The sequence below is a fragment of the Embiotoca jacksoni genome, unplaced genomic scaffold, assembly GCF_022577435.1.
Source record: "Embiotoca jacksoni isolate LCO1_2020_lvr unplaced genomic scaffold, fEmbJac1.0.p SCAF_16, whole genome shotgun sequence".
Lineage (NCBI taxonomy): Eukaryota > Metazoa > Chordata > Actinopteri > Embiotocidae > Embiotoca > Embiotoca jacksoni.
Genome location: NW_027185296.1, coordinates 397,613 through 423,557, shown reverse-complemented (window position 1 = coordinate 423,557; position 25,945 = coordinate 397,613). Strand labels below are relative to the sequence as shown.

Here is a 25,945-nt window from a genome sequence, read left to right as displayed (position 1 = left end):
GAAATGATCGTTTTGCTGTGTGACTCCCAACATTCTATTATAAATAAATAAAGATTGCTGAGAAATGAAATGGAATGCACAGTATCCTCATCCCGTTTTTTTTTTTTTACAGTGTTTACAACTCGAACAGTAAAATCGACTGCAGGGTAAAAAAAAAAAAAAAAAAAAAAGCGTTTGATGTGCACGTTAAATTGCGCAGTCGGCAGCTGTTCAAAATCAAAAGCGCCCTTCATGATCACGCGTTTCCAGAGTCCTGAAAGGGACGACACGCTGTAGTAAGTGTAGGAGACTTTATGAATCACCGTCGGAGGTGGGAGGGGCCCTTCTGGTAAAACATCCCTATGAGCAGCGGAGCAGCGTCACCACCGGAGCGATGTAATTTCTGCGCAGGTCCGAGCTTTCTTTTTTTTTTTTATGCAAGAAGAAAAACAGAACAACTTTAGCCTCCGTGCCCTTCGCTCTGCCGCCTGTGTGCAGCAGCAGCCAGCCTCCACCCCTCTGTCATTTTATTTTTATGTTTTTCAGCGTCACATCCCGTGCTTTAAAAATAGCATCCTGTGCTGTGACAGCGCTGCTCCGGAGGCTCCGCGGCACTGTGGTGCGAGAAGCAGGAATGCGAAGATGGCTGCAGACCTAGGAGAGCTGCTGGTCCCATACATGCCCACCGTCAGAGTTCCCAAAACAGGAGACAGGGTTTTCAAGAGCGAGTGTGCCTTTTCTTTCGACTCTCCCGTAAGTGTGTCCGCCTCCCCTTCACACACAAACACGCACAAACACACGCAAACACACACCGGGACAGGAACGGCTTGTTTGGGGAGGGAATGTGCGTCGCAGGTCTGCTCTGGCTGGGCTGAACAACACACGTGAATCTGCTGTAATGTGTGTGTGTGTGTGTGTGTGTGTGTGGGGCCATGCATGCCATTCCCCGTGAACTTGAAGAGAAATAAATAATTAAATGTTGTTTACATCTGAGGAGCGGGGGATGGAGGGGGGCGGGGGGGGGGGGGGGGTTCCTTTGTGCAGTTCAGGCCACACTCGGCTTCAGTGACAGTAAACGGACAGACACACCTGCAGGAGATCTGATGGAATAAAAACCTCCAGCAGCCCTGCTAGACCGGAGGGAGTTTAATGCCACAGAATAGGTCTATAATGTGTAAGAAAAATAACTCGAGTGTTCCAGTGTTAGGTAGCTGGAAGTTAATAATATCACTATGATCTATTTATCTTTATATGCGCAAAATGGTGAATTTACAGTGATTTATTTATTTTTCATCTTTATTGTGTTGTTTGGCCTTTAATTGCCTTTATGGTGTGGAGTGCAGTGACAATTCACGACTATGTTAAATAGTGAATTTACAATGAGTGACCAAAAGTTGACGTGGATGATGGCAGTGTTCAATTACTCATATTTGTGTTTTATTCTCAGAAGACGTGAGTCTTTAATGTATTTTTATGTAATTGTTTCAGTTTTTTATTATCGAAAAATATCATGACTTCTTTTAGGTGCATTTATTTGGTCTTTTTTTCTCCTTCTTTGATTAAGACAATCGTGACAACATCAAAACACTGACTGCTTTGTTTTATTCAAACTTTTAAATGTCAGAATATATGGCTGTGATGCAGAGTTTAGTCTTTCCTGTATTTGTAAACACTTGATATGAACTCTGTTTTTTGTTTTTTTTTGTTAAAAATGCTTTCTCACACTGAAAACACACATTCTCGACTGAAAATGCTTTTAAAGGTGACTCAGCTGTCTGGAGTGCATCACGTTGGCCTGAGGACTGGTTTATTTTTATCCTTGCACTGTTGAGGCTCATATGTCACTCTGGGCCACTTAAAGGTTTATCACGCGGGTTTATAAGGCCTGCACTGATTGCAGATTTAGGTTAGTTTTGAAGCGGTGTTTTCAAAGTATTCGGTCTGTGACAGTGCACAAGTGAAGTGCTGGAGAGTGATTCTGTATAAAAACTTAAAAGCTATGGGGAGGTCTAAGTCATCCTTCATTTTAAAGCACCTTAAATGTGAGCTTCCAGTCACGGGGAGATCTTTTGAATGTGACAAAATGATCAAACTGTGGTATCCTGTAACTCGCTGTAGATACAGTTTGTCAGTCTAAGACATGACACGAGTGGGCCTCAGTCCACAGCCAGTCACTAGTAGATAAATAAACCAATAAACCAAAGTTACTGTGTTTTTAAACTGGAGCAAAACCTGAGGAACTAAAAGCAAAGAGGTTTTTATCAGTGATGTGAATTTCCCATATAACTGTCTGTAACTGGATGTTTTTTAGTTCAAAAAACAAGGGCATACAATCTCTATATTAGAAATGAGAATAGTCGCATGTATAAAACATTTAACCAAAGAATAATTATTTATTTTCTTTGACTTACAAATAACTTGTAAAAGGATTGTGGTCCAGTCAGAGTTTTTCCTTCTAGTGCTGCTGATGTGCGAGTTGTTGAATGACCTTACTATTTAAATCCCCTGAAATGACTGTTATTTTGTTTGTCGCTATATAAATGAAACGGAATCGATTTAAGACTGTGATTTTGAGGTTTTACCGTTTAAAAACAAGGCTCTTCAGTTGCAGATATGCTCTTGATTACATTGAAGGTTCTTAGTTTTGTGGCTGTTTAGTAAGATGCACAACTGATGAATGTTTGAGCAAGAAAGCCTCTTTGAAAGTGCACTTGCAGAATCACTGTCACGTCTCTCTTACTTAGATATCCAGTATGCATTTAGTGTTTAATCACAAATAGATTACAATATATTACATATCATGAGACTGATATTTTGCTCGTATATTGCGTCTCTATTGTAATGACAAGGCTGCCACTGAAATGGTTATTTTTTGTCTTACTTTTATTATTGTTATTACTGTAATAAGCTTCAATTAGTAAAGCTAATATGTCACTTCTTCTTGTTTTAAATTGAAAAAAAAAATCTCTACATACTAGCAGTACAACCTTTCTCCCAGCTGCTGCTGAATTTATGAAATTAGGAAACATAAATCATGTTAAGTATATAACATTTAACGCTGTGGAGTAAACTGTACGTGTCACCCGCTATTTAAAAGGTTTTTACTGCAGGTTAGTTGTTTGTCACTTCGTGCTGCTGCTCATTGGAACTGTTTGTTTTGGTGTGCAGGAGTCGGAGGGAGGCCTGTATGTGTGTATGAACACATTCCTGGGCTTCGGACGAGAACATGTGGAGAGACATTATCGCAAAACAGGACAGAGTGTTTACATGCACCTGAAACGGCATGTCAAAGAGGTAAGTCATACACCTGCTCACTGTATTTGTTTAGATACTGATCTTCAACTGAACCCAGCAATAGTAGTTCAACTAGCACTGGAAGCAGCAGCGTTAGGTAGAAGTAGAAAAAGACTAACAATCATGGTTTACATCAGACTTTTCAAATCACATTTGTAAAGGACTTTGTAATCAATAAAACCATAATACACAAAAATCAGTGAAGGATATAAGTACAATAAACATTATAACAGGAATAGAACAGAAAAGTAAAATGCTCATATAAGTACGACAATAAAAACAACAATATGTGAAGTTTTTACTAATTCTACTGTTTTTTGCCAGACTGAGCCCCTTATGTTAAAATCATTTAATTTGATATGTAAAACCTGATTTAAAGGATAGGTATGCACAAAGAAGAGTTTGTAATGCAGACACATTGCAAAGGTGGAACTAAACAATCAGTATCATTTCACCTGAAGCAGTACTGACCTTCAGACTGAGGCTGTCTGTTTGTGGGTCACACTTGATATGTTTCCATCTCTGTATCTCTCTCTGTAGCCTTTCACACATTTTCGTATATTTGATATTGGTTTAGTTGACACTGCTGTCAATTCCCCCCAAAATTTATTTGGCACTAATTATGTGGTAACTGAAGGCACTTCTTAACTGAAAAACCAAGTGTTTTTAGTCTGTGCACAGCAGGTGAGCTGGACATGCCCACAGCTCAACATACTCAGAGAAGTTTTAATAGAAGTTTTCAACATTAATTGAAGAAAGAATGAATACTTATTTGGTTTTAAATGGAGATTTTCTTTTTCAAGATTATTTACAGATTTCTTTCTAAGAATATGGCCATGGAAATTATTGGGAAAATTATCTTAAAATTACACACCTATCACAAAATCAAGTAGCAGAATCTGTTTATATTATAATATGGAGTCCAAAACAACAACCCTGAAGTTCCAAGTATTGTTCAAGATTATTATGTTCTAATTTTGTTTCAAACTGATGACTCAACTCGGTGGTAACTTGTGAAGTTTGCGTGGGTTTTGTGTTTGATTACGTTATATAGTAAGGTGTTTCTGTTTGTTTTGTCCATCGCTGAATTTATAAAAAGTAACTAAACAGAGCAGTCTTGCTTATTTTTTTTGGTGGAAAAAGAGTTTCACATGGATCCAAACAAGTTTCTCCTCTTTGAAAAGTTGATGGTGAACAACAAAGGCCTGAGCTGGTGCTGTGGTTTCTCACCAGCCTTAATTGCCCTTAGATCAGCTCTGCTTTGTAAAGAGCTGCTATTTCCATGCCTGGATCTGGCCAGAAACAGCTGCTTACATTCTGCAGGCTCCTGTGTCTGCTGTTTTTTTTTCCCATGAGTCCACTTGGTCTCGAGTGTGTCAGCATTCTCTGTCTTTCTACACCGTCTGCCCGGCGAGTGGACGGGGAGCAGTCGACTGAACCTGATCGAATTAGAAGGAAACCAGTCGGTGGCGCTGTGTTGTAACTCTGGCAGTTAGGAATTTTGCAGATTCATGTCTTTATGTAGATTCAGTGGTTTTTATTTGTCGATTTATCCATATATCAAGGCTGAAATGTTTAAGGCTGTGTGGACAGTGAGTGGTGGTGAGAGAAGAAAAATAGGAGGCAGAAAAAGACGATGACTCTCACAACAGGCACGGACAGGCCCGAACACATGGCATTAAATGTACTGTAAATTGTATCTGTCCAAGTGTACAAATCAAGCTGCGCAACTCAAGCAGTTCAATTAATCATTCTTTAATTCTGACCCTGCACTGGTCAGGGTTTTCCCCCTGCACTGTAACCTGACACCTGGCAACTGGAACATCCAGCATCTATTTCTAACAAAATGACAACCATCTGGATTTGCTATAGCAAAGCATGAAAGCTTTTTTTTTTTAAAACAATTTACAAAGACAATTATCACAAGGTGTTTAAAGATGTTTTAATGTGATGAAGGCTCTTTGATCCTGTTTTATTTCTCTTCCTTCCTGTTTCCTACAGAAAGCCACAGGAGCTGCTGGAGGAGCCATCCCCAGACGAAGAAACGGGAAAGTGTTTCTAGGTAAGTGAGAGGCAGCGGCGCGAGCAGCACTTGCATCTTTTACTTAAACAAAAGCATCAATACGACAATGTTAAAGTTCTGCATTCAAAAAGCTACTTCAATAAAACTACAGAGGTATTGTCAGTATCAAAAGTTAAATACTCATTTTGCTGATAAGTGGCTGCTGTGACTGACAAATTATTTTCAGATATATGACATTTTTAGATGAATACTGATATATTAATGTACAGTATAAGAGACATTTTACTGTTGTAGTTGTTTGAAGTTTTTTGCTTTAACACATTAGACAAGATAAATCTGAGGATTTATGACAACTGATAGAGAAAAAAGAAGGAGAAAAGCTGTTCTAGCTGACAAATATGTGTCTTTCATTCTTGCTTTTTTGAAGAGATTAATTGAGAGTTTCGGAGTTTCACCTCTTAGGGGCCTTTAAAAGTTATTGAAATGAAATAGTTTGAAAAGTCCAAATGGGAAATGGATGCATTTTACATTTATTTCACTGAGCTGTTGTGTTGATGCTAATGTCATTCCTGTTGTTAGAAACACCTCTGCTCAGAGAGCCCCCTCCATTAAAAGCTTGTGGTATTGTTTTGTTACACTGTTGTGACCCACCAGCTGCCCCTCCAGCCTGTCTTTACCCAAAGTGTCAGATATTTCCTATGAGCTCTCTCCTCCTCCTGTTCTCTAAACATAGCCCATTTATTTGTATACTGTATGTCGTTGGTAACTGTTCTAAATCAAAGCCCGGCCTGCTCCCTTCCACCTCCTCCTCCTCCTCAGTGGGGCGGGTAGGGGTTAGTGGCTTTACAGTGGGGGCCTGTCAGTCGCTGGCCTCTCAGCTGCCACCACCTGTCAACCTCCTGTTGAGGTTGACACACTTCTACCGCGGCTGTGACGCTGCTCGCGGAGGACCAGGTGTCTCTCTGCCTCTTCATCACCCTCCCTCTCGTACTGCTGCAGGGATTCCTTCCACTCAGGCTCTCAGCCATTGATGGTCCTGTTTTCATATTATTTGATCGGCTTTTCTGTTTATTGCCTCCAATATCTGACTGCTGTACATTAGATCAACCTTCCATCTGACATCAGTCTCTTCCTCTCTAATAGAAATGTCTTAGACCTTTCTTAAGGAGTCCTTCTCTGTCATTCATTTAGGATCTTTGACGTGACAGCGGGTATTTATGTATCCAACGTCATCCCTATACCAGTCCAGTGATCTAATCAAGCTGCTAGCTGCTAACGTCGCACGTTACCATGAAAGCAGTGAGCATAATAAAAATATCAGGGATAACCTCTGATCCTGTTTCTCATGAGTCATTACACGACTTTAGGCTGCAGTGAAGGACAGACAGCTCTATACAGGGAGTTATTGAAGAGGAGCTTCTCTATAGATGTGTGTTGTTCCAGGAATATTTTCCTGCTCGAATTCAGTTTGATATTGTTTTGATTAGAGCTGAAATGATTTGCTGGTTAATCAATCAGCTGGTCCAAAGTAAATATATTAACATTCAGATAAAAAGACAAACATTTTGCTCTTGAAGCTTCATCATTGTCAGTCATTTACTGCTTCTCTTTTTCTGACTTGATATTGTACAAGGGCTTAAAGTAGTGATTGTTTACAATATTGACTAATATGAAAGGTATTTTCTTATTGGTTGGTTAAAAAAATGTCAGAAAACTGTCAGAAATTGTGATCCAAGGTTCCTAGAGATCAGAGTGGTGTCTTCAGATGGATCGCTTTGCAGATAAACGACCCCTCTAAAAGAGGACATTACAATTACAATGCTTCAAAACAGCAAAAACAGTAAATGATTGTTGTTTTTGCTTTAAAAGTGACACATTAATCACTCATCAAACCCGTTTTGGTTTTGTTGATCGACTAACCCAATAAATAGCCAGTCATTTCAGCTCTTTAGTAAACTAAACTTATTTGGGTTTTGTGGTGTTCTTCGGACAAAAACGGATTTTGTACTATTTGACATATCACAGTTGGTCTCGAATACAACCTGAAAACCAATCAATAAGGAATTGCTGCTCAAATGTTGATAATATAATTTCTTTATGGGATCAATAATGAAATGAGGGTGCCCTTCAAAGTATTCTGAGACCTCTGTAGTAAGTTTATATATTGCTGGTGATAACAGGGTGTGCTGAGTTCCTAAATATAGCTCTGCATAAATTGTGTCTGAGCAAAAGAGTCCTCAGCGTTGTATGAAGTCATGTCACCATCGCTGTTGTAAAAACAAGAGGCCACTCGGGATTCATCTGTGTGCACTCTCATTAGACTGTTAAGGTGTTGATTAACGGAACAAATCAAAGACACACTGAAACATCACTTCACAATCGAGCAAACAAGAACAGAACATGAAATATAACTCTATCACGCTGTAAATAATAATAAGATGTCAGTCAGCAGTGTCTTCAGCAGCAGTCACTGTTTACCTGCCGCTGACTGAATGTTTGCTTCCTCCCTCAAAGATTTAGAGCTAAACCGTGATTTTAACGGGGAGGACTATGAGTATGAGGACGAGGCCAAACTCGTCATTTTTCCAGACCACTTCGAGATCCCCTTACCAAATATTGAGGAGTTGCCCGCTCTGGTCAGTGAGTCGGTGCTGCACGAGTTCTGTGTGTTTCCATGCATGCGGCTGGGGAAGGTGAAGGCGCACTCAGTGGTTCCCTGAACACAGGCTGGTCGCTCTGACTGGAAGAGCTGCCGTTTTCCCTGAATCCACAAGTGTGTGCAGGTTAATCTCTCCACATAACCTCTGTAGCTTTTATCCCACCACGTTTTAATTTGGTGAAGGGATTTGGTCTAGATGACATTTCAGAGGCTTTTCATCTTATTTAAAAAATTATGAGGGAACCACAAAGTGCTCTTATCACTTGTTGAATGTTTTCTGGGTTTTGTTGCATACAGAAGTTACTTTTCTCAAGTTAATTGTGTGTGTGTGTGTGTGTGTGTGTGTGTGTGTGTGTGTGTGTGTGTGTGTGTGTGTGTGTTGCCTTTATAGCTTGGCTATGGCATGACTGTTGGTTTTTTGTTTGTTTTATGCATGTAGAATTTATAATTATGGGTTATGGTTAGAGTTTGCGGTGCAGCATAATCATTGTGCATTGTTGGAGACCACCTGGTGAAATCTTTTGCATTGATTTTTTTGGGCTGTTACAGCAATACATTTGTTTTTCTGAGTTCCTCCTGCTTTTTTTTATGCTGGATCAGTCTCATGATGTAGCACAGCTTTATATTCTCTCACTTCAGTCTTGCATGACCACTTTGTGTGCTGTTCATGTGCAGTTTGATGTTCATTTATGAAATTTAAATGTTTGCACAATTGTTTAAGGGAATTTGTAATTTATCTTTGAGAAGAAGATTATATACTTTCAACATGACCTTACCCACTCCCTGCTGCTGATGTCCAGGTGACCATCGCCTGTGACGCAGTTCTCAACGCATCATCAGCCTACAAGAAACAGGAGCCGGAGTCCTGGGAGGAGGAGATCCAGGTGTCCAAACATGCCAGGAGCCTTAGACAGCTGGACAACGGGGTCCGGATCCCACCCAGGTAGGACCGACGTCACGACACATTCTTACAACATGGTGGCAGTTATACAGAGTGCTTTGATTAATGGGAAATTATTTTCAGTTAGCTGCTCTCTGTGTTTGAGGAGTCAACATGTTTTGAAGTATCATATCCTAAAATGTGAAACCAGCTCTTCTGTTGACTGTGACATTGTTGTTGTGATAAACGTACATTTTTTTCCACAACTTAATCGCCTGACTGTCTCTAGACAATTTTGTGGCTTAATTGAGTGAAATACAATAAAATAAACCAGTTGATGTTTTCATGTCACATGCTGCTTTAGCGGAGCAAACACTGTGTGCCCATACACTTTATGCAGTGAAACGACTGAACTAGGTAGAAACTTTGAAACCGCCCTGTCTTGAAGATAGAAAACAAGTCCAGGACACAAAAAACGGATCACTGGATCTGCACATGTGGATACTGAAACTTTTCTCCCATTATATTTACCCATATATTTTGACAGCAGCAACTATAAGAAATCAGCTGTTGATATGTACCACATCTCCTTTAGAATATGAGTCCGCCGAGGAGGAGCAGAAAAGCTCTCATGAACTGTGTCCTTAGCAACCAATTATTATTTGTTAATGATTCTAGGTAAAGAAACACTGAAATTAGAGAAGACTTTATATTTTGTAGATTTAGTCTGACCTCTGCTGCTTTAGTTTTTAACAATTCAATTGGTTTGATCCATTTCTTGTGCTTGTAATCCATTTATTTTTGTATGTTTTTTCAAATTTGTCAGTATTGCCGTTTCATCCTGCTTTACTTTTATATCCAGTCTGTTAAGAATTACAGAATACATGTAAATAATGTAAATCTGACCCCTGCTTCTGCGCAAAAAGCACTTTTCTGTTCACCAAAAGTTGTCACATCATGAGTTCAAGCATGTCTCTTTGATTCAAAAACAAACAAACAAAAAAAAAAAACAGAACAACACTGAGTCTCTCTTCTTTTACTGTCAGTGGTTGGAAGTGTCAGAAGTGCGAGATGAGAGAAAACCTGTGGTTGAACCTGACTGATGGAGCGGTGCTCTGTGGGAAGTGGTTCTTTGATGGGAGTGGAGGTAACGGTCATGCCCTGGAGCACTACAGAGAGACCAACCACCCGCTGGCTGTCAAACTGGACACCATCACCCCAGACGGAGCAGGTCAGAGACAAGATGATCTCAACTGTTGCATGAATCCAGAATTTCATTTATTGCACGATGTTAGTGATCAGAGCCCTTTAAGTAGTTTTCATTTTTATGATGCAATTTTTTTTAATTTTAAATATTTGTTTTAAAATCTAAATTTATAATGTTTTATTTTAATACAGATTTTTGGATGGCCATTACAATTTGTCATGTATTGAACAAAACTAACAATCATTTGCAGTCAGACTCATTTTATCAGGTTCCCTTGTACCATCTAAAGCAAAACAATGCAGCAGCCTGCTGTTATTTGTCATTAAGCTTAATTTTCAGACTTTTGTTGACATGATGGTGATGTAATCTACTGCATTGTGCAGAGAAGTAATTGTAACGTTTCATCCCACTAATGTACGTAAATACAGCACCACCATTAAAAAAAACAGAGTGGTACTGAAGTGTAAACTGTACAGTGACTGTTGGGATTTTTGAAGGGCAAATGTAAACATGAATTTGATTTTATGTATTACATTTATGAAGGATTGTAAGAATAACCGACTGACCAGAAATCTCTAACATGTTAATACTTTTCTGCCAAGTTGTTTTAAGATTTATGCTTATTTAAATGGCCCTTTGTTTCCAGATGTCTATTCATTTGAGGAGGAAGAAGCTGTGTTAGACCCCCACATATCAGAGCACTTATCACACTTTGGAATAGACATGCTACAGATGCAGAAAAGGGTAAGTTAAATAGATAGTTTCACTATTATCTTTTGCATCAACATCATCTCACCCAAAACAACTCAAGTCCTCTCCAGCTCCCTCTCAACAAAATGCTACAGACTTAAACCAAACTAAAACTGAGGGCGGAGACATTTCTGTCTGTGATAGCCCTCACACAGGACAGTCCTCACCCACAGCTGCCTTGTCTCCTTTCAGACAGAGAATGGGCACCACACAGACAATAACTCCCGGCCGCGGGTCAGCGAGTGGGAGGTGATCCAGGAGTCGGGCATGAAGCTGAAGGTGGTCTTCGGTTCTGGTTACACAGGCATCAAAAACCTGGGGAACAGCTGCTACCTCGGCACAGTAATTCAGGTCCTTTTCAGCATCCCAGACTTCCAGAGGATGTGAGTACTTTACGCTGAGATGACAACATTAGAAAACATTATAGTGATTTAAAAAAAAATTATGTATGTTGTTCTGTCATAACTTTGTCTTTTTGTTTTATACAAATATTTTATTTTTGAACTGTAAGTACATATCTTCTCTTTCTGCACAATATTTAATGCTACTGAGAAGACAACCTTCAACATTGAGTGTGATATTTTGTATAGCCTTTTGATGTTTTCATGTTGAGCAGTCATCATTTTTTTCCATTTCACATATATTTGATTTTCAGTCTTTTATAAACAGGAAGTAGACAAACTACTGTAAAGACAAAAAAAAGTTTAACAGTTTCAAAATGTAATTTTGTGAAAATTACATGTTTGCTTCTGTCAACTTCCTGTATTTGGTTGCGTGTAATTATTGATAGTAATTTAGGATTATTCTAATTATCTGGGGGTTAGGTCTGGAAGTAAAAACACAGTAAGACAAAACTTACTTTATTTCAAAAACTGACTGATTGGTATGACCACCAGCAAAAGGTGTCTTTTCACAACCTCGTGCGTCTCCATGTTTCTTGTGTCCGTGTGTCACCCCACGTGCTCCATTTGAAGTGACATGTATTTCGATCTCTTAGGTATGTGGGTAATCTTCAGAGGATATTTGACTATTCACCTCTTGACCCCACCCAGGACTTCGCCACACAAATGTAAGTGACTCCGGAGTTACATAAGGCAGTGTTACAACAAACAAGAGCAGGTGTTTTCCAGCTGCTGCCGTCTCTGTGGCTGAAAAAGATTGAAAACAAGTTGAGGTTATGTTATTAGAAGCTAACTTGCCATAAAATAACACTGTAGTTTTATAACGGGAGCAAATCTTGCTTAGGAATTTTTGCAGATAAATATGTTTTTCCACATGTTCTGGAAAAATAATCAGGTGTATTTCATCATGTAAGCCAGTGTGTTGCAAGAGGTCAGTCAGATGCTGTGGCCATGATGAAAGGTAAGTAGAGTCTAAACCAGGCAGGAAATGAATATCAGCTGTGTTGATGTTTTATACTCTGAAGATCGCAGCCAGATAAACATGTTTATACCTGCCATGGTTAGGATTTGATTGGGCTGCATATTCAGAAAGAACATTTGTTTATTTGGTTGGATGTAATGATAATGGACCCTCTAAAAAGCATTTAAGGTGAAGTGTAAATTCTGTACCAAAAATTAGTGAGGGGAAGCAATTACGAATTGGAAAGATTTTGTAAAAAATAAACGATATATACACATGATTACTTATTTCATGGTAAGCCTCAACAAAAACTCTTCCTTGCAGCTATCGTCGGTAGTCTTAGTAACCATGGCAACTGGTTGAACATGAGCCAGCTTTGTGAAACTAAAAATCTAGGGTTAACAAGTTAGCTGCTCTGTGAGACAGTCCCCAGGAGCACTGTCTGAATTGATTAATTTTTTTTACTGATGAGTTAAGACACACTTGCACAGTGTCTTCAGGGTGTGTCATCCAAAAAAATAACCCAGACTTAAAAGACGACTGACTGCACCTCATGTTTACGCCTGTGTTTTCTTCTGGCAGGGCTAAACTGGGACACGGACTGCTTTCAGGCCAGTACTCCAAACCACCCATGAAATCTGAGCTCATTGAACAGGTGATGAAAGAAGAATACAAGGTATTAAACTGGGTATGTCCAGCTCCCAAACTGGGTCCCTAACTGACAGAAGCATGTTAATGAGAGGTGGTGGTGAAATGAGTCTCTTTAGGTTTAGTTTTAGGTTGAAGTTTTCCCAATCAAAACATGAAGCTTTTCATAAAGTACTTGTTCTGTATTGTTTTTTTTTTGTTGTTTTTTTATATACCTGAGCTTTTTTTTTGAGCTTGTCAGAGGAGTTGATTGAAGCGAAAGGATGATGGGACTTTTGGATATATTGTCAAGTTTCGTTGTGCTATAACCTTTTCGTTTAGTGTGAAAATAGCTGTTGGCTGTGGTCCCACATGTGCAACTCAAATTGTTCTGATACCGTTTTGCTTTTAATTCTCCACATCACTGCTTATCTTTGTCACACATATTAGCTGCGTTTGATTACTGTGTTGCTCTTCCTTTAATCTCCAAAGTTCTTCAACAGTTTAATGGATTTTATATTTTTTTCATGTGTTTTGCTTTACTGATTTGAAAGCACATGAAATGAAATCAGCGCCTTTTCAACCTCACCGCACACAGCCGCCAGGAAATTAGAGGAGGAAAGCCATTAAAGCATAATGGGACCCAGCACTCGTTCTGTAAGCCCCAGGCTTCTTTTAAGCCTTACCAGCCACAGTAATTGATAGGGCAGTGCTGTGATCCTGAACTTCCTACACATGTGATGGTGGAGTCAGGTTTGAAAATGTATTGACAGCTGGGAAGATATGAGGGGGAAGGGATTGTGTTGGCATGCTGTGGTCAGTTTGTACTGAGGCAGTGTTGCCCATTACAATTACAAATTCTTTTTAAAGTGGCTTTTTAAATCTAAGTTACCTGCCAGAGATTGTATGGGATACTGTTGGCTGCCCTTTGATAGTGTGGAGGAATGATGTCACTGGATTGATTAATCATCAATCAGTCATTAATATTCTGTCATATGCTTTCCATAGGACTTTCTTTGTGTGCTGGCTATAAGAAAAAAAATGAAAATTTGTTGAGTTTGACATTGCAGTAGTAAACTTATTCACTTTCAATGGAGCAGTAGGATGGCAGGAAGATCTTGAGTATCCACTGGATACAGCTCCCAGCCAGGAAATAGGATGTAAAGCCAAATAATACTGATGAATGTTTTTTCGTTCTTTTTTCTTTTCTATTTTTTTTTAATGATTTGTCTTCTGTTTTGACAAATTAGATAAAACTTAGTTGACTGATGAACTTTAGTGGTGCTGTTGGGTAAACTCTGTTAGCTTCCACAGGAGCAAGGCTAGCCGTTTCCTGTTTCCAAGTGCTAATAGTGAAGCTAACCAACCACTAGCAGGAGCTTCTGTCTCTACCTGTTAGTGAATAAGTATAATTTTCTAAAGAAGGAAGGATTTCTCCACTGTGTACTCGTACAATAATGTGCCTGTCTCTGTTCTCCCACTGGCTTACCTTGGACCATAACAAATTTCCTTCCTCCGGCCTTTAAGAATCTGCAGGTCAAGATTGTCTTCTTCTCTTCTCTAATACTATGTACATTTAAAATTAGAATATATCTGACCAAATGTAATGAGCTGTATTGATTATATGTCAGACTGAGTATAGATTGCATGAAGATCACAGTTTCCCTCAGAAATCTGTAAAATTGAGTGGTGATCTTCTTCCCTCTGAGACAGCTGAGTGGCCGTGCACAGTCAATGTTTGTGACGTCCACATTTTTTCATTCCAGCACCAGCAGAAGGGTGTCTCTCCCCGGATGTTGAAGTCCCTGGTCAGCAGGGGACACCCAGAGTTTTCCTCCATCAGACAACAGGATGCCCACGAGTTCCTCCTGCACGTTATCAACCTGGTGGAGGTCAGTGGAGCTCAATTTATTATGTAGGTCAAAGAGTTAAAAGTGCACAAGTAGGGGATTGTATCAGAAACTACAGCAGGTGTTATCTTAATGTATATCACATTCCAGACGTGAGTAAATGTGACTTTGATAGATGCAAATTCTACAATTCAGATTACAAATATCAATTTAATTTGCAAAGGTATGTCAAACGTTAAAATTTAGATGGTTTATATGTATGTTGGGACATCCAGCTACACGTGAATGTTAACATGCATGTTCTTAGGAATACTATTAACAACAATATTTATCGTAGATTGAGTTTCTCAGATTAGTTGTTTGGTTCAAAAATTTAAAAACCTGTGAAAACACCCAAATTGACCAATATAATATCTTTCTATATCTTCTTTTGTTCATGAACAGTCCAAAACCCAAAGATATTAATTTTAAAATCCTACATTACAAATAAAAGCAGCACATCCTCATATAAAAATAGTTGCAGATTATTAGTTGCGGAAATGCTGCCTTTTACAAAAATGACCCTGTAAATGAGAATGTTTTCCACTGTGAAATCATAACATATTCACAAAGTGAAGGGGCTTCTGTCTGACCTATGACACACATGGACAGACCGTTTGTTGGGAGGGCGAGGTCTGTGTTTAACTGCACACCGTATCCTTGGTTGGTACATGCACATGGGGTGCTCTGAAATGTCTTTCTCAACCAGGATATAAATAGCTCTCTGCTATCAGTTACAACGGGTGGACAGATAATGCTTCCTATGCTGCCCCAGTCATACATACGTGCCTTGACCAGGACCTGATCCTTCCTCCACCTCGTGTGGTGGACGTCAACAAAACACCAGATTCTCACTGCTATTATTTTTCCATACTTTCCAGATTATCTATAGAAACTCTTGCACTCGAACTTGGTGTGTTCGGAAGAGGTCCATACACTCCTCACCTCCTTTAGTCACCTTGCTGCCTTCTACAGCAGTCTGTAAACTACATACTGATTTAGTTATCCAAACATAGATAACCTAACTAAAGCCACCACCACCAGCAACATTTCCTGCAGTCTACGACACCCGACATACTTGGCCAGAGTAAACTTAACTTATGTATTTCTGTAGCTACTTGGAATAGAAGGGCTGGGTTGCAGAAAGGCCGTGGCCATGCAAACTGGTGTTTGAAGCCGCAATGCCATCCTTCATCACGGTCTTCAAATAAACATAGTCAACTTCGATGACCCCTGCTGTTCGAAAGCAGTGAAAAGACACAAAGCCGCTCAGTGATAATGAACAATGTGCCCATGGCTCTGGAAAGGTGCATCTCTCTAAGTAATGGAGGGTATGGTTTAATTGAGGCAGTTCCTAAATTAAAGACATTTTTGAATGGCTGTATTAAGAGATCTGGGTCAAACAGCAGTTGTGCTGAAGCCATGCCAGGAGACTGGAATAGACCTCAGTACAGACAAGCTTATAGGCAGAGCTGCATTTCAAACTCCAGGCTGTCATGTGTGTGATATATATGTACCCTCCGTCTTCCTCTCTCCACAATGATACCATATTTTAAAGAGCTTTGTTTCAGGTTATCCTTTTCAGGATTTAATTGATCTTTTATGGAGACAAAAAATATTTGGTTTACCTTAAAAAAACAAAATAGGATTTTGACCACAGAACACAAATCCTTCCAGATTAAAGAAGTTTATATCAGGTTTTTAGAGCACAGCATTATGTGCTGAACAATAAAACTGGAGGGAAGGTGAGACACAGCTGTTGATAAAATTTGTATTGAACTCAATTCAAATAATACAGAAATGTATGTGCGAAGAAGACATCATTTTATTGTAGGTGCAGACCGTTGTTCAGCCACATCACTGCTCCAGTCAGCCATTTAATAAAACCATATCAACATGGCCAGTCCACTTAGCATTTACCAATATTAGTCTGCTATATGATCAAAACTCAAACTCTGCTTCTGTTTTTGATGTTGTGCGTCTCATGACTCTAAATGTTGTCGTTTCTGCAGAGGAACAGCGCCGGCTCTGAGAACCCAAGTGACACCTTCCGCTTCCTGGTGGAGGAGCGAGTTCAGTGCTGCCAGAGTCGTCGGGTTCGTTACGCTCAGCGGGTCGACTACTGCATCCAGCTGCCCGCTCCCATTGAGGCAGCGACCAATAGAGGTAAAGAACCACACACACGCACACGCACACGCACGCACACACACACACACACCCACACACACACAAACTCACACACACTCACACACTCTGTGCTGCTGCAGAAGGAGACCACAGCTGCCTCTGGTCGGGATGGTACAGCTGCACGACTCTGAGGTCAGGTGGGAGAACCAGCAGGTCCTGCTCTGAAAGGACGCAGATGGTCCTGACGTGTCAGACTGAGAGCTGTGTAGTTTGAACGAGGGAGGACATGCTTGCCTTTAAAAGTGACTGCTGATGGCCTCGTATGTGGCTTTTATTACACATTCAAGATTTGACATGATGCACGTGGCTTATGTACTGTTTGAAGGTAGCAAATATAACCCTAACCCTGATTTTTTTTTTTTCCAATCAAAATACAGCTTGTAAAACTCGTTAATTTTTTTTTAACAAGCTGAGTATTATGGAGATATCACGTCTTTGTTTTTATCTGATCAGAGGAGCTGCTGGCATATGAGACCAAGCGGAGGGAAGCTGAGGAGAACATGCGGGCTCCTCCTGAACCAGTGAGAGCGCGGATCCCTTTCACCGCTTGTCTTCAGGCCTTCACAGAACCGGAAAATGTCCCGGACTTCTGGAGCTCAGCACTGCAGGCCAAGTCAGCTGGGGTCAAGTAAGCAAGGACTTCTATACATCTTGGTGGTTATTTTATTGAGCTCATATCTTTGAATTAAAGCCGGATTTCTATATTAACTTTGCATTCTTTCTTTTAAATTCTCTCTTTCATAATGACTGTTGTTCTTCTCTGCAGAACTTCCCGTTTTAACACGTTCCCTGAGTATCTGATTGTGCAGATCAAGAAGTTCACATTCGGGGTTGATTGGGTGCCAAAGAAACTGGGTAACCGCCTGTCACACTTCACTGACTGATGGGATTTAAAATGTCTTTTACTGACCGCCAGTGCTGTTGTGACTCATTTTAAGTGTTTTTAATGCCGTTAATGCCCAGCAGAGGGCACCACCATCTTGTGAAATTGTTGTCCATAAATAAATCCAACACGAGACTGGCTTCACCTACACTTTGGACACAGAGTTATAAACTATCTCTCATCCTGTCAATATCTGGAAAATGCTGTCAAATGCATGAGTGTGCATCAGCAGCTTTAAAAACGTTTAACTCAGTTTTTACAAGTGAAATTTTTTTGTCTAAACCATTGTTAAATCATGATGTTTGGTAGGATATTTAGGGGATAACCAGACATGTTGCCGCTATCCTTAGTGGACTTTTGTATTTGTGTATTGTTGTGCAGACTTGGCCATTGATGTTCCAGACTTCCTGGATCTGAACAGGCTCCGAGCCACAGGACTGCAGGCAGGTGAAGAGGAGCTGCCTGACCTCATGCCTCCCATCGTGCTACCCGAAGACACCAGAGGTATGACATGCATGTCCACTGACCACTGTGTATGTGTACACTTATGAAGCAAGGATGGGTATTATAAGCAGAAATATTATTAAATTTTTTTGACAGCTGTAGTAAATTTTGCACACTTTAGCTTCGCTCCACACCTCGACATCTGATCCCACGGCGCCACACAGTTTGTATATAGTATATTATTTGTTATTATTTATATATATATTTATTTATATTTATTTTAACGACTATTCATTTATTCTAAATGTCCCATCCCTACGATGATGTATCAGTGCAATTAACAGAACATAGCTTTGCGTTACTTTATTTTTAGCCCCTTTTTATTCTGATATTTTGCTCTTTATTAATTTTTGTTGCATATTAGTAAATCTGCATCAGTACCAACATTTGGCTCTGCTTCAGATATATTGTTCTTTTTTAAAAAAATTTTTTAGGTCAGATAGTACTCCATGACTCACCTACAGTGACCCTCAGGAGTTTTAGTAGTCATTTGTGAATTCTTGGAAAAAAAAATTTAAATGCCACTCTTAACTACTGGGGTCATTTTTGGCCTTTCAATTTAGATTTCACAGGTCTGTTAAGAATTTTAAAGGTCACTGTTTCCCCTCAGCACCTGTCCTTTTGTTGTATTATTCACCCAGATAGCCAAACACACTTTGTTCACTCCACTTATACACTTGAAACAACTCAGTATATGAGACAGTAAGTATCTGACTTGGTAACTTAGACGTGTTGTTGAGATCAGCTGCTCAGCATCCTTTTCAGCAGGTGGAGGGTGTTTTTGTGAGTCAAATGATCTGTGAAATTGTCTCTAATATGATATTCTGCTCAAAGCCACCCTAGTTCTCTCATCAAATGGAATCCCACAGGAACAGCGTGCTCAATCAATTACTGGGGAGTTGTTGTGTTCACAGTGTGGCTAAGCCTAATAGTTATAATGAGTTCATGAAATCCCCTTGTAATGCACTTCCTTGGGTAGAAGGAAATATTGTTGCCACTTTTCCAGAACCTTTGCTGTGTCATACACCTCCTTACCTTTGTTTGTTTTTCCATATATATATAAACTGTACAGAAGCAAAGTAATGAAATGCAAGTCACAGTGAAGATTTCATCAAGTTAATAATATGCATATTAAGTATACATGTCGGTGAACAACATTCATTCATATCTATATATATAGATAGATAGATATCTATCTATATATATAGATATCTATCTATCTATCTATATATATATATTGGAAATATCACCAAGGCAACAGCCTGACACAGCAACGGTTCTGGATATATACATACAGATATGGAAAAACAAACAAAGGTAAGGAGGTGTATATTTTGTGTATGTTTTTCCATATCTGTCTCCTCTGTAATTCTGGAATTGGAATTGGAAGTTCAGCTACATTAAGTTATCAGCGTCCTCCTTAATATTTCAGCAGATGTGAAGCACAGTGTGTCCTGAACTGTTTCACACTCCAAACACGAACGCAGGGTCGAAGGAGCGATGCATAGACACAGTAACATCTGAGAGCAGCCTTTGCTCTGCGTCACACGTCCAAAAACTCAGGAGACTTTTTTTTCGGAGAGATTTACAAAATATTTTTAACTGATACATCTTCGTACAGGAAACAAGGAGGACAGAAAGGGAAGTTTGAAGGTGTTTGCCTGAGTAGGCCTTAATATTTCAGGACCATACAGCGTGTGCTGTACCTGTTATCTCAGACCTTCAAACACTGACTTAGCCTCTGAGTGCAGAATCTACTTAAAAGTCTTCAGAGTGTCGCACATTAAAAAACTCTTTCTTTGAGCTGAAACTACCGTGCATAGGCTGTCTTGCATATCTGCACCTCACAGCAGCGAGCTAAACAGGCCACAGTGAATTTGATGCATGACAATATGTGTAAATGTTTTTCATATGCTGTAGGTTTGAGTGAAGTGAATATCTGTTCTGCACTTGTCCTCTGTTGACCCCCCTCAGAGCTTTTGTTTCTTTAGACAGGAGGTTAGAGCAGCTTTCGCTGTGTAAATCGTGCTGTTACGACTGTGAAATGAAAAGAGGTCGGAGGAAATAACTTGCTCAGCCTATTTCCAGATTTATTTACTTCACATGTATTTGATGAGTTTTGTTAGTTGCAAATGAACCACTGGCCCATTATCCCCGGCTAGCATCAGCAGTGATTAATCACTGGTCACCCTTCTGTCTCCAGAAGGCTTCAGTGCTTCTCATGGTGCCACACAAATGTTCCTGCTCGAACCACATCATTTCTCATTGGTCTATTTATCAGCTGTTCACTCAATTATTCCAGGCCATTGAGAAAATGGGAGACAACATTGTGTTTGTGCTTCCTTATTTCTGCTATTTTAATGCACAAAAAGCTGGTTTGTGGTTTTGGTTCTTTGTTAATCAAATTGTCCTCTTCAACATTCAAACTGAAAAACTCAGTCATTTTCAATTAAACCTAAGCCACAATTTAAAATTAACCATCATCTGTTTATTCATATCTTAACTCAATGAAGATATGGAAAAGAGGGAGGAGGCACAGATGAGAATGGGCATTTAATGCACTAAAAACATCTCCAGATAAAATGAAGCAACCATCAGGCAGAGTATTAATGACAAAAAGACAAAAAAGCCATCCTTTAATCTGCATCAACATGACAACAGACCACAATGGTCATCCTCATTAGTGGTGACAGACATGACTAAAATAACTGAAGTTGTAATTGCAGTGTTTGGGAACAGCAGGAGTCGACCAGTCTCTTCACTGCAGGTGGTCACACAAACTCACAGAGAGGGTGTCCTGACAACCTGACTGGAGCTCATCTTACAGCTGAAATTGCCTCTGTTTGGAAGGGGACAGTTTTAATATGATTTACTGCTGTGACTAGTTTGCCAAAGGTGCTTTCAACATTAGCACAGTGTGTTATTGGGGTCCTTTTTTCATGTGGTACCCCCATCTCCCGTTCCATTTCCTGTCTGCTTGAAAATGTTTTTTTTTGTTTTTGTTAAATAAAAAAAAGATTGGCTGGATTAACGAATAAGGACAATGGGCTTTACTCCAGGGCCCTGAATCCACAAACCCTCTTAGCATCTGATTTTTTGTATTTTTTATTATACCTTTGTTTGGGAATATTTAATGGAGCTGAGCAGATTTTATAGGATCTTTTCTGGACCAAAATGCATTTATTTGTCAATTTTGTAAACACTCAAAAGTGAAAGTACTCAAAAACAAATACAAACAAACGCAAGTCAAAACCAGTGATGGTGAGATTTCACTGAGTGAAATAATATTTCTTCTCCTCTTTCAGATAACTCCATGAGCTCCATAGACTGTGAGTATTTAATTTCTCTTGTCACTCATACTGTGTTGATGAATCTCTAATATTTATGTACGTTATAATCATGGAAATTGTGTGTTGCTCTCTCGGCAGGAGTGATGACTGTTACTGAGCATCTCTGACTGTGTAAACATGAGCAGGTGGTGCAGCTGCTCGCCACCTCCAAACTAACTTTACTTTTCTGTGTGGCTCTGCTTATTTTTAGCCAGACTCATTTCTCTCCTTGATAAATCATCCCTCCATAACGATGCCTCCGCAGGGCTGATTCTCCTCTGGTCTCTTTGTTTAATGAGTCCCAAAGAGGGAATCTCCACAAATCTGTTTGCTTGTCTTAAACTGAAGGGTTACTGCTGCTGTTGAATCAGCAACTGTATGTTTTAGTTATTGATGTTGGTTTGTCATGTTCCCAGCTCCAGAAATAGACGAGGCGGCAGTAATGCAGCTGGCGGAGATGGGCTTTCCACTGGAGGCCTGTAGGAAGGCAGTATACTACACAGGCAACATGGGCCCCGAGATGGCCTTCAACTGGATCATAGCCCACATGGAGGAGCCAGGTAAGGCAGCATCACAACTCAAAGTATGGATGCATTGCATTGAGGTATCGAGGGTATATTTGAAGTTCGTATAGTGAGTACACCACTTAAAATAGTACATTTGCATTAAAGTCATGATGAAGGTGTGATAGGAAGCAATTACCTGAGCTTCTATAATTTAACGGACAGCCTCACTTCCTTCAACTACTGAGTATGAGTGGAGTGTTGGGGACTTTTCCTGTTCAATAAAATGAACTTGGATGCCATTAGTGTTGAAAAGGCTGTACCTACTATAGGGAGGGGGGAGGGGGGGCAATTCAAAGTTCCAAGACTGCCCCTCTTGCACGTGAATAGAGCGCAGCACTGTGACATGCACAGAGCAGAAGGAAGCTTTGATCTTTGTGAGGAAGTAATTATATTTTCATTGGTTAATCCACATCAACACCTTAGCTACAAATTTTTTTCTCATCGCTGATTTGGGCACACGTTTTCACCAAACACAGTAAACCTGAGCCTAAGGTGTATATCAAATTTTGTGTAAAAGTTTTGGGGAACAGAAAGAACTCGCATGGAGCCAAATCCTGTTAGTAGGGGTGGTGGGGAGCAATGATTGTGTTGTTGCAGGTGAGAAACTTGCACGTTTTAACACTGGGTGAAGGGGCGCTGTCATGTTGGAGAACCAAAATGCCATCACGCCACAGTTCATGTCATTTGCACGGAATGTTTTCCCTCAGACGCCTCAAAACACCACAGTATAGCTCTGTGTCGACAGTCTGACCTTTGGGGATGAATTCATAGTGAACCACCCCGTGAATGTCAAAGAAAACCCACTAGGTTGCTCCTGACCTGATGCACTTTTTTTGTTCTCGGATACTGACGTTCTGCCTCTCTTCAAATGCAAATATCCCTCAAAACACCTCTTCCGGCTCATTGCTTCATTGCCGTAGGCTTTCTGAAACATTTCAAGTGTCACTGTTGCAGATTTCCCGAGTTTGACTTGAAGTTTTATGTGCCCTCTGCTCAGGTTCATGATGAAATCACAGATATGCTCGGACCAGTGGTCACAAAAGCATGTTATAGTTTCCCCCTGGTCCATGTACATCACGGTGCTGCACTGCTTTTGCTAGCAACACGAGCAGTCTTAGAACTTTTTGATTGCCCCGATCATATCTGGCTCCATTTATGAAGCGACTCTCACCGAGAATATTTTGGGCACTTTCAGAAAAAAATGCCAGGAAAGAAAATGTGCTAGCACGTGAAAAGATGGTAAATATTCTGCCTTCAAAATGGTCTGGAACTGTTCAGCTCTGTGATTACTTCTTGAGAACTTGGCATGGCAAGGGTGTAATCATCAAAAATAGTCAGGACAAAATAGTCATGAGAAGGAATAAGGGGTGGGGTGGTGTTTTAAGTAAGTGTAACTGTAACCCAGAGAACCCAAAAATACACCTGAGAAATAATCAGAACAGCTGCAATGAAAACGGTCACAATTCTGCAGCAATTTCAGAGAGCAGAGTCAGCAGACTTTAAGAGGTGATCAAGAATTTTACTATTTTAGACACCAGTCAGCTCACATGTGAAGACCGTGTCACATTTTTACGTCTACACATTAGCCAAAACCATATCTGCACTAAGTATTCTGCCTTCTTCTCAGTGATGCTGACAGGATACATTACACAAAAAGACAAGGCAAGTTAATTTGTTGGGGACCTTTTTAAACACAAGGGTAATTCAAAGTGAGAGACACATCACATCTCATGTTCTGCCATTACACAGAGAGTGTCTGACTTTGTCTCCCGTCGTGTTCTGCAGGTGTGCGTGTCTGTGTGTGAGATCATCACCAGAAACTTTGTCAGAGCTGACTTGGTGTCTTGTAGAGCCTCTCAGCTGTAGAGACGCTCCCCTGAGGTGTCGACTCGTGTCACTTTTATGTCCCCGCTCGGCTCTAAAGGGCCTCTACAGTGGAGGGAAATTAGAGCAGCCCCCCCGCCTGCTAGTTTTGAAATGGGGCCTAATGCATCTGCAAAATGGGCTGCATTCAGGCTCGATAACATCAGTAAAATGGCCTGCCCATGTGTGCTGCGCGAAGTTTACTCCCTCTTCTTACTTCAGCATCATTTCAACCTACTTTTTTTTTTTTCCGCAACTAAACCATTCACATTATCATTTTAGATGCAGTAGTGGTGCCACTTAACATATCTCTTTGACTGAAGTGAAACTTGTAACATGTATCAAAGATGTATTCTCAAAGCACTGTGCAGCCAAGGTCATAATTATTTTTTAAATTAATATAGTAAAATGGCTGAAAATGAGCTGTAGTGAATAGGACCAAGGATCATATACCATCAAACCATAAATGTCTTGGACCCCGATGACATTTAAACACAGATTGAAACTGACATAGTTTATGACAGAAAATTAACATAAACGACCAATTTAACAATAGCTTATCTCAACATGCAAACATCTGCTGTTCAGCTCTTTTATTTTTCATCATCATCCTGTGGCATGAAAGCAACTTTGTAATGAGCATTCAGAAGGACGCATAACAAGGAGGCTGAGGTAGAGACTGTAGTGGGAGATGAGTGTTACACATTTTAATTTATGGCAAGGACAGTAATGAAGGCTCTGTTTATGGCCAACAGTAGAGTAATTACAGCGGGACTGTCCTTGTTCCCGGGTTGAGGGTCACTTTGCTTTTATTTTAATTTGTTAAAAGTGCACAGAGAAGTGCCATTTACTCAGGGACACTTTATTCTTAGCATTTCTTTTCAATATAAAGACATAAAGCTTTAAAGAGGCTGTGACCTTTAGTTTTTCATTGTTAAAATGAAGACCATGCTTCCTGAGATGATGTAACTGCCAATAATATTCCTCTTGAAACTTGTTCTTCTTTGATAACACATAGGACAAAGCCGGAGACAGAGGAGAAATGAAATGTTTTACTTACTCAGACATGTAGAAGTGTGGATAGACGTCAGTTAGCTGTAGGTATGATTGTACGGAATAACAATCGAAACCCACAAACACCTATCTTCTGCAGAGATCTGTGGACTCACATTACCAACCTTGAGTTTGACGCAAACATGACTCGGGGTGCATTCATGGAAGATACTGTTTACAGCACATGAAAAGTATCTGGGGTGTCTCCCACTCACATGTTGTATGATGGTTTGGCTTTCTGTGTTTGTGTCTAAATTATTAGTTTGAATTAGTTGAACAACAGTCCAGCAATTTTTAAATAAAACTACTGTGTTAAGATTTTAACTTCCCTTGTTGTACATGTTGATGAACAGAAGATGTTGGCAGATGTTGATTAGGTTAAAGAAAAAAGCTACAGCATTTCATTGTTATTCTCTTGTCAGACTTTGCAGAACCGCTCGCTCTGCCTTCCATGATGGATCCTGGTCCATCCACCAGCGACAGCCCCATGGGTAACGCCCTGCTGGGCAACTCGCCCCCTGAGGAGAGCATCGCCATCCTCACTTCAATGGGCTTTCCCCGCGCTCACAGCATCCAAGCACTCAAAGCAACGGTCAGTCCTCTGCCCACTCTGTTCATATTAGCACTTTTTCCACTCGCTGGCACAGACACTGCTTTTCCAGACATTTCTGTTCTCCAAATAATCATTTCTGTCATTGATTATTCAGTTTAGTCTTAAATTAGAATTAATTAAAAAATTAGTAGTTTTATCATTCATTTAGCACAATTTATGAGCTATATAATTTTATGCTGCCAACTCTTTTAGCCTAAAATGTCTTTTACTCTGCTGTAGTGTTTGAGGCAGTGATAACAGTGAGTAATCTTGAATGCAGTGGTGTTCACCGTGTCTC

General features: G+C 40.0%; 1 protein-coding gene across 3 annotated transcripts in view; it reads left to right on the top strand.

Moving 5' to 3' along the window:
• The first annotated feature begins 386 nt into the window (after window positions 1-386).
• Window positions 387-25,945, top strand: part of usp13 (ubiquitin specific peptidase 13) — a 31,519-nt gene continuing 5,960 nt past the window's right edge. Inside the window, exons 1-18 of one of the 3 annotated variants that reach the window (XM_069150015.1) lie at window positions 387-732; window positions 3,148-3,273; window positions 5,275-5,335; window positions 7,811-7,932; window positions 8,756-8,898; window positions 9,882-10,066; window positions 10,689-10,786; window positions 10,985-11,175; window positions 11,790-11,861; window positions 12,737-12,809; window positions 14,548-14,673; window positions 16,683-16,836; window positions 17,311-17,485; window positions 17,624-17,712; window positions 18,122-18,244; window positions 21,550-21,573; window positions 21,990-22,133; window positions 25,478-25,647. In XM_069150015.1, the coding sequence (XP_069006116.1) occupies window positions 415-732; window positions 3,148-3,273; window positions 5,275-5,335; window positions 7,811-7,932; window positions 8,756-8,898; window positions 9,882-10,066; window positions 10,689-10,786; window positions 10,985-11,175; window positions 11,790-11,861; window positions 12,737-12,809; window positions 14,548-14,673; window positions 16,683-16,836; window positions 17,311-17,485; window positions 17,624-17,712; window positions 18,122-18,244; window positions 21,550-21,573; window positions 21,990-22,133; window positions 25,478-25,647 (2,394 nt within the window). In that variant the 5' untranslated portion in view covers window positions 387-414. Of the gene's footprint in view, window positions 733-3,147; window positions 3,274-5,274; window positions 5,336-7,810; window positions 7,933-8,755; window positions 8,899-9,881; window positions 10,067-10,688; window positions 10,787-10,984; window positions 11,176-11,789; window positions 11,862-12,736; window positions 12,843-14,547; window positions 14,674-16,682; window positions 16,837-17,310; window positions 17,486-17,623; window positions 17,713-18,121; window positions 18,245-21,549; window positions 21,574-21,989; window positions 22,134-25,477; window positions 25,648-25,945 lie in introns of all 3 variants that reach the window. The other 2 variants (XM_069150013.1, XM_069150014.1) reach the window with 2 other exon arrangements.